At 42.4% G+C, this 14,715-nt stretch overlaps 1 protein-coding gene across 1 annotated transcript in view; it reads right to left on the minus strand.

The window, feature by feature from the left end:
- The window catches only part of DNAH2 (dynein axonemal heavy chain 2), a 511,463-nt gene that overhangs the window by 354,266 nt on the left and 142,482 nt on the right, over window positions 1-14,715 (minus strand). Inside the window, 7 exon segments of the mRNA XM_033923769.1 lie at window positions 968-1,124; window positions 3,464-3,664; window positions 3,763-3,955; window positions 5,162-5,309; window positions 6,441-6,626; window positions 11,866-12,105; window positions 12,324-12,480. Of these exon segments, the coding sequence (XP_033779660.1) occupies window positions 968-1,124; window positions 3,464-3,664; window positions 3,763-3,955; window positions 5,162-5,309; window positions 6,441-6,626; window positions 11,866-12,105; window positions 12,324-12,480 (1,282 nt within the window).

Here is a 14,715-nt window from a genome sequence, read left to right on the forward strand (position 1 = left end):
GGATGGGAAGGGGAGGGGTTTCTTTTAGAAATATATATTTTAAAGAATATAAATAAGATTGTCAAGTGATTTGTGAGAAGTATGTGTTTGACTAATTATTATGCACTTGTTGATGGATTTGAAAATGAATAAAGAATTAAAAAAAAAAAAAAGATGCAGCTTAGAAGGAACACTGCTCTCCCTGTATAAGCACCATTCTTTAAAAAATAAAATAAAAAGGGACAGTAAGGAAAGATCCCTTCCCTGTCTACCTGCTGCCTCCTCAATACCTCTGTTACTGATGATATTATTAAGGTGACCATACGTTCCATTTGAATGGGACTGTCCCCTTTTTAGATCCCCTGTCCCGTTATCCCCACGCACAGCTTCGGGATGCTGAAATGTCCCGTTTTCAGGGACAGTGTCCCGAAGCTGTCCGTGGGGACAACGGGATAGGCGATTGCTTCCCCTCCCTCCAGCGCCGAAGCCTGCCCCCCCACGGACTAGCCCCCACTGCAGCTGCCTACTTCCGCTTCAAACCCCCCCCCTCCCCCGCCACTGCCAATCGCCAACCGCCGCAACTAAAGCAAAGTAAAGTCCAGGTGCCGGCCCACAAACCTTCTTCCCGACATCAATTCTGATGTCGGAGAGGAAGTTCCGGGCCAGCCAATCCTGGTCTTTTGGTGGCTTGTTTCTATGGTTGCCAATTATCACCAGGCTTTAGCTCTGCTAGTCTTTAGTTTAGTTTGCTGTGCAGTTCTATGTCAGGTCTATGGCTAGTGTAACAGTGGGTGTATAATTGTCAGACATATCAATATTGGGTTATGTTAATATTCTATAATGATATCTGGGCTGTTCTAGAACAGGCTATCACTGTTTTGCACTAGGGGGTATAAATGGAGATGTCAACTTATAGAATCTCCTCATAAATGTTCCGTCCAGAGCAGGACAGTGCTATTCTAATACGGACTACTGGCACAACACTCACATTCTCCTGCACGGTGACCTCATACTTCTCCAAGATGCTGAACTGCTCATGGATGGGAGGGATTCGACTCTCAAGCCGAGGCAGTTCGTTCTGCAGATTCTCATGAAGCTGCAGGGTCTGCCCCAATTCCTCCAGTGTCTGGGGGGGAAGGTTCACCCTATGAGGTAAAGAAGATGACATTGCAGCCAGCCAGACAGGGAAGCACTTGTACAGTATGGAGTCTTGTGTAAGGCAGGGGCCAGTAAGCAAACAAACACTTGTCAAACTTTTTGATAACTGGTCTTGGTAAGAAAGTGAATCACCCTAAAGCGTTGATATTCAAAGCGATTTAACTAGCCAGAAACAGCTCTGCTGAATATCACCACAGACCACTAAACTAAAAGCTAGTTCTTTTGTGGGTGGTCCGAGATGGAGTCAACCTTTAACTGCTTAAGTTAACCAGCCAAACCAGGCCGCATAGAACTCAGTCCTATCTTTATCCAGTGTCACTTAGGAGGTTAAGCGCTGAATGTCACACTTAACCACATAAGAGAGAGCTAAACTAAACTAAACCTTAAGTTTATATACCGCATCATCTCCACAGATGTGGAGCTCGGCATGGTTTACAAGAACTTAAAATATAGGAAGAGAAGGAAAAAAAAAAGGTTTACATGAACTTATATATAGGAGAGAAGAGTAAAAGGGGATAGAATTACATTTTAGTGAAAAGCCAGGTTTTCAGTTGCTTGCGGAATAATTGGAGGGAGCCCAGGTTCCACAGCAGGGTAGTAAGGTCGTTCCAAAGACCTGTGATTCTGAAGAGAAGGGATTTTCCCAGTTTGCCTGCATAGCGAATACCGTGTAGAGAGGGGAAGGATAATTTATAACTTTGGGCGAGTCTGGTAGAGTCAGGACTCGAGGAGTTATAAGATAATGGGATTAAGGGAGGAAGGATGCCGTGAATGATCTTAAAAGCCAGGCAGGAGCATTTGAAAGGGTTCTGGAAATCACTGGGAGCCAGTGAAGTTTGGCTAGGAGTGGGGAGACATGGTCGGAGTTGCGTTTTGCAAAGATCAACTTGGCTGCAGTATTGTGGAGTAGCTGGAGTCTTTGAAGACTTTGTTTTGATAGGCTTAAGTAGATGGCATTGCAGTAGTCTAGAGAGCTGGCAGCAAAAATCCAGATTTTCAATACCGGTGCCTGGCAGCTAAAAAAAACCCACTCACCACTGCCAGCAGAATATCTGCCCCTAAGTATCTCTTGCACTCATATTCTTTGAGCAAGCTTCGTGATAAACTTAGGGTTACCAGACGTCCAGATTTAACCAGACATGTTCTCTTTTTAGAGGACAGTCCAGGTGTCCAGATGACTTTCAAAATCCAGCACTTTGGGTTTTAAAAAGCTGTAGAGATCGGGGCCATGTCTGGATTGCATCTGCGCATCCAGACTTGGCCCAAAGAGATGAGGTTTGAATAGGGCTGGGGTTGGGGAGCAGAATGGGGCAGGGTGGGGCTGGGGAAGAATGAGGTGGAGCCATGTGGCCTCTTTTTCCAGGTAAACTAAACTAAACTAAACCTTAAGTTTATATACCACATCATCTCCACGGAAGTAGAGCTCGGCACAGTTTACAAGAACTTAAAAATGAGAAAGGGTAGGAAAAGGTATACATAAGTTTATAAATCGAGTGGAAAAGTAAGGGAAAAGAAATTACATGTTAGAGAAGAGCCAGGTTTTTAGCTGCTTGAGGAATAAATGGAGGGAGCTCAGGTTCCGCAGCGGGATAGTAAGGTCATTCCAGAGACCTGTGATTTTGAAAAGAAGTGATTTTCCCAGTTTAACTGCATGGAGAATATCATGTAGGGAGGGGAAGGATAATTTTAATTTATGGGCGGTCCTGGTGGAGTCAGGGCACGAGGAGTTGAAAGAAAGTGGGATTAGGGAAGGAAGGATGCCGTGAATAATCTTAAAAGCCAGGCAAGAGCATTTGAATTGGACTCTGGAAATCACTGGGAGCCAATGAAGATTGGCCAGGAGTGGGGAGACGTGGTCAGATTTACATTTTGCAAAAATCAGCTTGGCTGCCGTGTTCTGAATAAGCTGGAGTCTTTGGAGGCTTTTTTTTGTTAAGCATAGGTAAATGGCATTACAATAGTCAAGTTTGGAGAGGATGATGGATTGGACAAGGACAGCGAAATCTAGTAACCCTAGGTAAACTGCTCTGACATGTTATGAAGTACAGAGTATACCAAACCTTGTAATAAACATAAACAGACTAAAGAACAGAGGGAAGTCAAAAAGAGACAGCAAGAGAAAATGGGAGACAAAGATGACAGAAAAAAAGAGAAGTGTAGATACAAGCAGAAGCTGCAGAAAGGGAACAGGACAGAGGAAATAAGCAACATCGAGATGGCGAGAGAAAAAAAAGGAGCGAGACAGGGACAAACAGAGAAAAAATGAGAGACAACAGACGAGAGAAAGTATAAAATCAAAAAAGAGAGAGCAGAGGACTGGGGTGACCTTTCAGCATTGTCCTGGAGATAGTTGGTCAGCTCTCGAAGTTTACCGCTTGCCATTTCACTTAAAAGAGTGGTGAATTTATTCTGCCACTCATTGCAGTGCTGAACTAGGGAGAACTTCAGGTGTGAGCAGTCTAGAAGCACAAACTGGATGTTCAACACAGTCTCTTCCTTTTGCACATTGTTAGCCACTTCTGAGTACCTGAAAGCCCATACAAAGACAAGCTCAGTCAGAATAGGAATGATAGGAAACTGCTAAATCAATAGAGAAGCAATTACAGAAATCTAATGATCTCTTACCGAGCGATGTCAGCATCAAAAGAAGAGACAGCTGGGTTCAGGCGCTGGTAACGACGGATGAAGGAATCTTTGCTGACCTCCCAGATCTCACGGTAAGAGTCCCATGTCTTTAGATAGTTCTGCAGGTGGGTAGCATTGGCGGACATGCCACTGCTGATCTGTGCTTGGATTTTCCTGATCTCTTCATCACGTTCTGTAAGATACCCAAATAACAGACTTTCAAGTAGCCCAGTAATGCTGGTTGCTCATTAACAGGCATTAATCTCCCCTCTGAGTCAACATAATACAATACCCCATCTGGAAGTTGGGACGTTAGATCATTTATTATACTATTGCCCTCTGATACTAAAATTTTGGAGATCAATTGGGATCAGGTTAATAATTTATTAGAAAATCCAGTTGCTTTATCGTATGATACCATTTTATTTGGAACATCTATGAGGGCAAAAAGTCAAATTTCGGCAAAAAATAATAAACTTTTGTTTATGACGGGAGTTGCCATGCAGCTAATTTTAAAGAATTGGAAAAAATTGGGATAGATTAAGTTATTCATTCTGGTGGGAATCCCTATGTTATTTCATCAAAATGGAAAAGTTTATGGCCATTCAGAAGGTTTATTATAAAAAATTTATGGAAGTGTGGGAACCATTAACTAAATATTGTAAAGATTGATCTAATTGTATAACTGTGGAAAATGTGCACATTCGGGGTGGTGGGGGCATGTTTTGGATTTTGTTAAGAAGTAAAGTAGGGTTGATTATAAGTATAAGAAGGGAGGGGGGTGGGTTTCATTTTATTTAATTTATCTCATAAAATATTTGTCATTATTTTTATTATAATTGTTATGTGTATTGGGAGGGGAGGGAAAGGAGGGGTTCAAATTTTAATAACAATTATTATACATATTAGGTAATACATATATTTCAGTTATTATTGTTCATAAATACAGAATAATATATTGTATTTACAGTGGTACATGAAAGGAATTCATGTGTATGTTTTATGAGATCGTTTTAAATTTCTATGTTACACTTGTGGATATATGAAAATGAATAAAAAAATTTAAACATTAAGTATTTTTATGAGGTGTTTTTAAAATTGGAAGGGGATGGGAGAAAATAAGTCTTATCTTTCTTTTATTAAATATATTGTGCTGTAATGATAATAGTTTATGTAAATGCATCATTTGTTGTGCACAATTGAAGTTTCAAAAATGAATAAAGAATTTTTTTTAAAAAAGAACACTTTTTTTCTAAGCCAGCACTGAGCCAGTCCCCCAACATGGTGTTAGGGGTTCTCTTTCCTCTATGTCAGTACCAATTCAGTGTCCCAGCATGGTGTTAGAAAGCAATGTATTAGTATGTAGTAATGGTATTGGTGACACATGCTTATGTCTTACCCACAATGGTGTAGATAGGATCACGAATAGACTTCCTCCTACTCATGATTTCAGGCAAACGGCGAAAGATAGAGATGGTGGTGATGATGTGATTGCAGATGTGGTTGACAATATTACTCAGTTTGGCCAAAGTCGGGGAAAACTCCACCTGACAGACACACAAAGAGTCTGAAAATTGAAGCATTACTACCCAAGCAGCGCCAACCTAGCAGTGGGTCTGGTAAAATACTGCATGCCACTAGAACCCCAAGATCCGACTCTAGCCTTATTTTGCAATTGAATACTCTCTGCTTGTATATTAATCACTGTACATTTCAAAATTAGGCACTTCTTGTTTGGTCTGCCTCTGTATATGCTTAGGAATGAGGTTGCGGGGTGGCAGACTTAAGAGTTAATCTTAGGAAACTCTTTTTCACGCAGAGGGTAGTGGATGCCTAGAATGCCCTCCTGAGGGAGGTGGTAGAGATGAAAACTGTGAAGGAATTCAAATAAGCATGGTACGAGCACAGAGGATCCCTAATTAGAAAATGAATGGTAATTTAGAGAATGGAAAGCTAATCTGGTATTATTTGAAGAATGTCTCTTAGCAACAAATCCTGTTTGGTGAGTATCAATAATAAAAGGAAGAGCTTTAGCCAATCTTAGAGCCAATACTTTTGCTAATCTTAAACACCTAAATATTGGACAAGATAAGGGGGATGGGATTATGAAGGATAATAATTGATAATTGTTATTTATTAGTATAAGGATGAGAGGGGTGAGCTTCTTATATAATTATTTATTTGGAATGTTATAAATAAGAATGTCAAGTGATTAATTAAGATATTTATGAATGACTGTACACTTGTAATTTTTGAAAATGAATAAAGATTTTTTTTAAAAAAAGAAAATGAATGGTATAAAACAAACTAAAGCCGGTACTGGGCAGTCTTGCATGGTCTGTGTCCCATATATAGAGATTTGGTTTAGGATAGGCTGGGGAGGGCTTCGATGGAAGCTCCAGTGATATGGAACGTGAGGACAGTGCTCGGCAGACTTTATGGTCTGTATTCTGCAAACGACAGAATGGTTAGGATAGGCTGGAGTGAGTTTCAACAGCAACTCCAGTAGTGGGAACCTAAAGATGGTACCGGGCGGACTTCTACGGTCTACGGCTCAGAAATATTAAAGAAAAGTAAAGACAATTTAACCATGAATGTATAATGCGTGTGACTATTGGACAGACTGGATGGTCTGTTCAGATCTTTATCTGCTGTTATTTACTATGTAACTATATTACCTGTGCAGTGCTGCCTGGGAAGTCCTGCAAAATCACCATAACTCTGAAGAGGGGGTTTGGGGAGCTCTTGCTGTCTCCATTTATGGCCTTGGACAGCAGTTGCAGAGACCACTTGACATTGAGTCGGAAGGCATCCTCCACCATCCTGTCCATCTTCTCTGTGTAATTCAACCAGTGCTCCTGGACCTGGTTAAGCAAGCTGGTGCATTATTCATGTGTGACTTTGGCATGAAGAATTTTATTAAAGAATACAATGGATCTTTATCTCGCTTTGCTGTGATTTAAATATAGGTCTTGTCAATGATGGTAGGCACACACCACTATCCTGTGTCTTCTAACTAGTACCAGAAAGCAATATACTTACCTGTAATGGGTGTTCTCTATACAAAACAGGGAAATGCAGCCACAGTAGTGGTGATGTTATAGACAGATCCAACATGCCAGAGCATGTTGCAAATTACAACTTTAAACATGTTTTGTCATGATTAGATGCCATTTTCCTATGGATGATACATCATTTAATGTAGAGTGGGGGTGAGATGGTTCTGAAGGGTATGTGTAAGAATAGTAACAGGGTGGGAGGGATAGAGGGATTTCTTATTTATGTAAAGAACAATATGATAAGATTTTCAAGTGATTTGTTAATTGTCGTTATGATTATTGTACACTTGTTGGAAGATTGAAAAATGAATAAAGAATTAAAAAAAAAAAAATAACTTTTATTGATATTAACAGGAGTTGCCATCCAACAAATAACACATAATTGGAAGGACTGTAGAAGACTGAATTATTGTTTTTGGTGGTCTTCAGTTTGTCATGTGTATAAAATGGAAAGAGCGTTGGCTGTTCAAAAAGGTTATTATAATAAATTTAAGGATGTGTGGGGACCTTTATTAAATTATAGTAATGAATAAGTTACACTTTTCCCAATCTTAATACACATGTGGATTTGGGGGGGAGGATTTCTTGTTTTTCCATTAAGAATATATAGATGATTGTCGTAAGATATTATTTTCATGTGGTATATATTAGTTGTATATGAATTTGGGAGGGGGGTGGGGTTAAATCTTCTTGGTGTATGATATTGAAAATTTTTCAAGTTATGTTGTATTATATTTGGTTGATATTTACTGTACACTTGATGTAAGTTTAAAAATGAATAAAGAAATTATAAATAAAAAAATAAATAAAAAAAATAAACATGTCCAGGTATTCACAAGATCTCCATGCTCATAGCGCTGGTGAGATCAAATGTCCCAGAGCTAATCTGATCAGAACAGCAGTGTACTAAGAATTGTTTGATAGTAGTCCATTAACAGGAATGGTGGGCGGGATGTCATGGCTGTACTTCTCTGCTGTTTACAAGGAATTTCACTTTCTCTGCAGGCAAACAAGGGATATTCAGGCAATAAAAACATAAGATTATAAGAACTGCTATATTGGGTCAGAGCAAATATCCATCCAGCCCAGCATCCTGTTTGAAAACAGAGGCCAGTCCAAGTCACAAGTACTTTGAAGAGTCCCAAAATCACTAGTTGGTGATTCCCTAGCTATGGGCCACCTGCAATGGTAAGAAAGATGGTACCATATGCAGCACTATACCTGAATCTGAGATTCTGAGAAAGGGATCTCTTCATGATAATGCCTGCGATTCTGACACCCTTTGAGTTGAAGTGATCACCACCAAAAACACCATTTTAACTGTAACATCCATCAGTGAAGTGTGCTCTAGAGGTTCATAGGGTTTTCTAGCTAGTGCCCACAGGTCCAGATTAAGACTACACACAGGAAAAGGCTGATGTATGGGAGGACATAGGCACAAAGCACCCTTCGAAAACCTGGTCATGTCTGGATGTGCGGCTATGGTGCCCTTATTAACCTTAGGCCCAAAGCACGAGAGCCACGCAATCTAAACTTTCAGTGAGTCAGCTATTAGACCTTTTTTCCATTCCTTCCTGCAGGAAGGCAAAAACCACCGATACTGAGGCCGAGTTCCAGTCCTCACTCCTCTGAGCGCACCAAGCATATGTGGCTAGTCACTTTCTTCCTATATCTTAGAAAGGTGGAGACTACTCCGTTGAACAGCCTTTATGCACTAGCACCACGTGCTCAAGATCCATGCCTTAAGACCAAAGCATTCTGCTCATCAAAACAGCATCTGGGCTTCCAAGCATAGAGGAGTATTCTTGGTGTCCCTCCTAGTGACTGGCATAGGCTACTGCCATTGTGTTGTCTGAGAAAACTCATGCTGCTTTGTTCTGCAGCACACTCTCAAACGCATGAAGCACCAGGCATATGGTTTGAAGTTCCAAGCAGTTGATCGATCACTTCCTCTAAGAAGGGGACCAATGTCCCTGAACCAGATGCCCTTTGCAATATGCACTCCAGCCATATAGACTGGCATCTGTCGCTAGGATCACCCATGTTGAGATGCAAAGGGGAACTCCTCTGGCTAGAGAGTGAGGTTCCAACAACCAGGTCAAACTGTGATGAACTTCCACTGTCCAAGACAGCCACTACTGCAGCGCATCCCTCTGCAGACACCATCTAGAGAGGAGCAGATTCTGGAGTGGCCACAAGTGCGCCCTTGCCCAGGGAACCACATCCATGGTCATCAGAGCTGACTTGCTCCGAAACTCCCATATCTGGCACAGGAGCTTCTCTCAGCGGGCTTCCAGGAGAAACATCTTTCTCTCCCTTGTGTCAAACCAGATCTCATATATTCCAAGATCCATGTCGGCTCCAGGTGGCTTTTCTGAAAGTTGACCACCCAGCTCAGTCTCTGCAGTAGCTGAATTACTCTTTGCACAGCAATTCTGCCTTCGGATTTGGACTGGGCTCTTATCAGCCAGTTGTGCAGATATGGATATACTTGTATACCTGCTCTGCACAGGTGTGCTGCAACTACCACCATCACCTTAGTAAAAGTGCATGGTGCCTTGGCCAGCCCGAAGGGTAAGACCACGAACTGGAAGTGTTGCTCCAGCACATGGAATCGCAAGAACTTCCTGTGCTCCAGAAAAATGGGAATGTGCAGATAGGCCTCCATCCAATCCAGTGAGGCGAGAAATTCCCCAGGAGCCACCGAAACAATTAACGACCTCACAGTCTCCATCTGGAAACATGATATCTTGAGGGCTGTATTGACCACCTTGAGGCCTAGAATCAGTCTCCAGTCTTCTGAGTCTCTTTTGGGCATTAAGAAGTATATCGAGTCTCTGCCAAAGTCTGAGTCTTCCTCTAGTATGGGTTCTATGGCTTCCAGCTCTAGCAACATTTGCACTGTTTGCTCGGACTATGACTGCTTTTTCTGACTTTCCAGTCAGAGAATCCAGAAAGAGGTCCAGGAGGGATGAAAAAACTTGAGTTTGGTCCCTCCTGTATAATGTCCAGCATCCAGCAGTCTGTAGTGATCTCCACCCACGTCTCCCAATAGGCTGATAACCTCCCTCTGATGCGTGGAGGCTCAGCTGATAGTTGGCATCATAACTGCTTCTTGGGAGCTGAAGATTGGGGGCGCCTAGCTCCTCTGAATCTTTGTCTTGAACTCTGAAATGATCTCTGGTCTGAAGGCTGTGGTGGTCTAGTGGTATGATTCTTGCTTGGGGTGCAAGCGATCCTGGGTTCAATTCCTAGACAAGCCCCCCAAATGTAAGGTTTTGGAGGGGTAATGTTGAAGCGGCCTTACAATCCGCCAGGTCCCGTGTTCACTACCCTCGTAGAAGATTCTCATTAGGAAGTGAAATCAAATGATAAGCACAGCCAGAAGTGATTATATAAAAAATATAATAGAAAGGCAATCTTTAGAAAGATACATAAGCTTTACTGGGTTACAAATGAACAGACAGAAATAGACATAAGCTTTACAAATACAGAGTGGATTCAGAGACTGCTTCTGTGCTCTTGTGAATGAGAGAAAAAAGACAGCTTCCTGAATAGGTGCTATGAGGACAAAGAAAGAGAGAGAGGTAGAGGGGGGTGGGGGTGATGTTCCAGAGAGAGGGTGGTGTTGCAGATAGGAGGCTTTTATAGGTTGGAGTCTTATTCTAAAATAGAAACTATTGTATTTCCCAGTATCTTTCTGTTTATAATTTGCAAACTGTTTGAAACAATGATTAGTTTAATTGATAAGGAAGATGTGATATTTGCAGGCATGGTAGATGGGACTAGTCTCTGGCTTCTTTGTCCCATTCAAGTAGCCTATCTTCTTGATAAACAGAAGATAGTCTGGCTGGATGCTTAATGTATGTGAATTCTGTGCAGGAGCATTTAGGGTCTATCTGCATCAACATTCCAGAGTCAGATTGATATAATGTCCCATAGGCCTTTGCTGAAGTTGGTTAAGCCAATCGAAAATGCTGACTGCTAGCAATGCTAGGCTGACAAAGGCCTTCCCAAGAACTGATGATATCGCCTTGAGACCCAAAAGTTACTGTGCCCTGATTCCCCCCAGGGGTTCAAGGTCTGCTGTCTGGTAAAGTCTTCAGCTTGCGATCCTGAACAGTGGCCATAAGATTGGTCAGACCTTTCCCAAAGAGTAATTCTCCTTTAAATGATAATTTACTTAAGGCTGCCTTGAAAAAGGAGTTCCTGTCATATCCGCAGCATCCTGCAGGCAGAAATGGAACAAGCAGACATTTTGCTCACAACTTTGAAAAGATCATACAGAGCATCAGCTGCATACTTCATTCCAGACATCAGAAACTGGTGATTCCTCCCAAACATTGCCTCCAGTTCACGGCACAACTTGGAATGGCAAGCATGGGCAACAGAAGATGCTGCTGCAGCTGCTTTTAAAACTGAGGCTGCAGCTTCAAATAGCCTCTTAAGAACAAAATCCAGCATGCGGTTCTGGGCATCCTTTAATACCACACCGCCTTCACTGGGAAGGGAGGTACACTTAGTAACCTGCACCACCAGGGAATCCACTTTTGGTGGAACAAAGAGCTAGTTAAATTCAGCATCCTTCTGATACAGCTTTGCCATTGGCCACTGGGACCTCCTAATGGTCCGTTAGCATTTTTGTAATGTAGTGATGAGAGGGGAAACAGTAAGCAAAAGATCAAATTTAATGGAAAAATAAACATGAGCAGAAAAGGCAGGCTCCTACCATCTTGCTTGGAGAGAGACAACTGAGGAATTGGAGGACAGCTCAGAGAGATGGGAGGCAGAGCAAAAGAATGCTAATGAGGCTCTCTAAAAGAATTCTTACAGGAATGGATTGACTACCCATAGGAATAATGGGTCTGTTGTACTAGAATTAAAGTTATAATTTGCTAGGGGATAGCTCCAACACCAACTAGTATGCCTGCATAACCCTTCTCTGAGAAGAAACACGAAATTTAAACACAATTAGCAAGACATTCCTGGCTAAAATGTTAACTGAAATCCTCCACATCAGAGACGGGAGGTATCTAAGACCCACCTCCGGCCCATCAACCCGGAAGACCTCATGTGTACGCTTTAGGATGTTGCTGATCTCTTCATGAAGTTTCATCAGCTTCTGGCAGACATTTCTGCGATGCACTGCCTGGTCCTCCTCAAACTCCAGATCCTTATACACTCGCTTGCTGTCAATGTGCACCAGCAGCAGAGAACTGATCTCCTGTGCCCGTCGAGCGATTGTCAGATTTGCCGTCTTGTACTCATCTACAATCCCCTGCACCTAAGACCCAGAGTGTAGAATTCCTATCAATAAAACTACAAGATAAAATAAAACCTTAGAAAAGAATCCCTTCCAGTAAAACTAAAGAATAGTGTGAGGAAAGAGCAGGACAAGCAAAATTCAGAGATACTAACAAATCTTCTATTAGAAAACAGTATCTCTTTCAGTTCAGACACAGGATAATAATGAATCCTCAGAGTAAGAAAAGAGGCTCTTACCTTGCTAGCAAACTGACGGCACTCAGCAATGAATTCCTTGGATCTTCCTCTTGAAGACCAATGAAGCTTTGTCAGGCCAGGCTGGATCTTTTTGTCTAGGAAGCGAATGCGTTCCCGAAACAAGCCCCTCTCCTCCACAGACAGTACTGAAATGATTCTACAGAAACAGAGCAACAAGAGCCAGCTAAAGGACTGCCTTAAGGCTTCCAGCATAGTAGGGCTATTGTTCAAAAGATTTAACCATTTGAAACTTTGATTTTAGCAGGTAAATCTTACATATCCAACTAAATTTGTATGGGTAAAATCGCTTCACATACAAATTTACCTAGGTATGAAGAGGCAAAGTACAACGTACTCCTGAGCAGAGAATGACACGATGAATGTTACCCGCAACTAGCCACGAGTAGCCGCGGGTAACCTGCCAAAATGGTGGAGGGGAAAGGTGCTCACCGTAGGTACGGGGACAAGGCCATCCACCACCCCATGGAGCGGTGAATGGCCTTGTCCCCGCATTTAAGGTAGGGAACGCTTGCGGTCACCAATCGCGCGCGGCCCCATCCCTCCCTCCTTCCTACCTTTGCGGCGCGTTTTAAGGTTTCAGAGTACTTGTTGAAAGCCGCCGAAGCCTGCGTGTATGTGTGGGCAGAAGCTTCTCCTCTGATGCAGCTAAGCCAGCTAAGAAGCCAACCCAGGGGAGGTGGGTGGTTTGTGAGAATATTTGCCTACTGTCCCTGGATAACACCTGTTATGGTAAGTAACTGTGCTTTATCCCAGGACAAGCAGGCAGCATATTCCCACACATGGGTGACCTCCAAGCTAACTAGAAAGGGATGGTGGGAGAGTTGGCCTTTAGGATGGAAAAATGAATAAATAATTTAAAAAAAAAAAGGAAATAAATTTAATAAAGACTGGCTGAAGTGCCCATCCCGTCTAGAGAAAGACTTCAGACAATAATGTGAGGTGAATGTATGAACTGAGAACTAGATGGCAGCTTTACAGATTTCCTCAATAGCAGTAGATCTAAGGAAAGCAACAGAAGCTGTCATAGCTCGGATTTTATGAGCTGTGATACGACTCTCCAGGTGCAGACCAGTCTGAGCATAGCAGAACGATATACAGGCAGCAACCCAGTTGGAAATCATTCTCTTAGAAGCAGGATGCCCCAACTTGTTGGATCAAATGAGACAAAGAGTTGAGGAGATGTTTTATGAGGCTTTGTCCTGTCGATGTAATAGGCCAAAGCACGCTTACAGTCCAGAGTGTGAAGAGTCGTTTCTCCTGCATGAGAATGAGGCTTAGGGAAAAAAATTGGAAGAGCAATCAACTGATTGAGATGAAACTCTGTCACAACTTTTGGATGAAATCTGTCACAACTTTTGGAAGAAACTTGGGATGCGTGCATAGAACCACTTTATCATGGTGAAAAACTGTGAAGGGTGGGTCTGCCACCAACGCTTGTAGCTCACTAATTCTCCTGGCAAAAGTGAGAGAAATGAGAAAGACAACTTTCCAGGTGAGAAATTTGAAATGAGCCATGGCCATTGGTTCAAATGGAGGCTTCATTAACCTGGAAAGAACCTCATTAAAGTCCCAGACCACTGGAGGTCTGAGAGGTGGTTTCACATTGAAAAGTCCTTTCATGAATCTGGAGACCAAAGGATGAGCAGTAAGAAGCTTTCCCTTGACTGGCAGGTGAAAAGCTGTAATAGCACTGAGATGGACTCTAATAGATGTAGATTTGAGACCAGAGTTAGATGAAGTAGATAATCCAACACCAATTCCACTGACAAGGAAGTTGGATTGTGATGAAGATGACGGAGACACCAGGAAGAAAACCAAGTCCACTTTTGTTGATATCATTGCTAAGTGGTTGGTTTCCTGGAGATGTCAATAATATGACAAACAGGCTGAGAGAGATGCAGTTCAGATTGATTCAGCCCGAGAGAAACCAAGCTGTCAGGTGTAGTGACTGGCAATTGGGATGTAGAAGAGACCCTTGATGCTGAGTAAGCAGAGTAGGAAAAATTTGCCAAGGTATTGGCTCCCTGGAGCTGAGTTGAAGTAAAAGAAAGAACCAATGCTGTCTGGGCCACCGTGGAGCAATTAGAATCATGGTGGCTGACTCTTGTTTGAGTTTGAAGAGAGTCTTTAGTATGAGAGGAGTGGGCAGAAATGCATAAAGAAACATGTTTGTCCAATCCAGAAGAAAGGCATCTGCTTCCAGACAGTGAAGAGAGTATAGTCTGGAGCAAAAGTGGGGCAACTTGTGATTGTGGTGAGCTGGAAATAAGTCCACTTGTGGAGTGCCCACTGAAGAAAGATGGGACAAAGAGCTGCAGAGCTGAGGGTCCATTTGTGAGGTTGAAGAATTCTGCTGAGGTTGTCTGCTAGG

The sequence above is a fragment of the Geotrypetes seraphini genome, chromosome 16 (assembly GCF_902459505.1).
Source record: "Geotrypetes seraphini chromosome 16, aGeoSer1.1, whole genome shotgun sequence".
Lineage (NCBI taxonomy): Eukaryota > Metazoa > Chordata > Amphibia > Gymnophiona > Dermophiidae > Geotrypetes > Geotrypetes seraphini.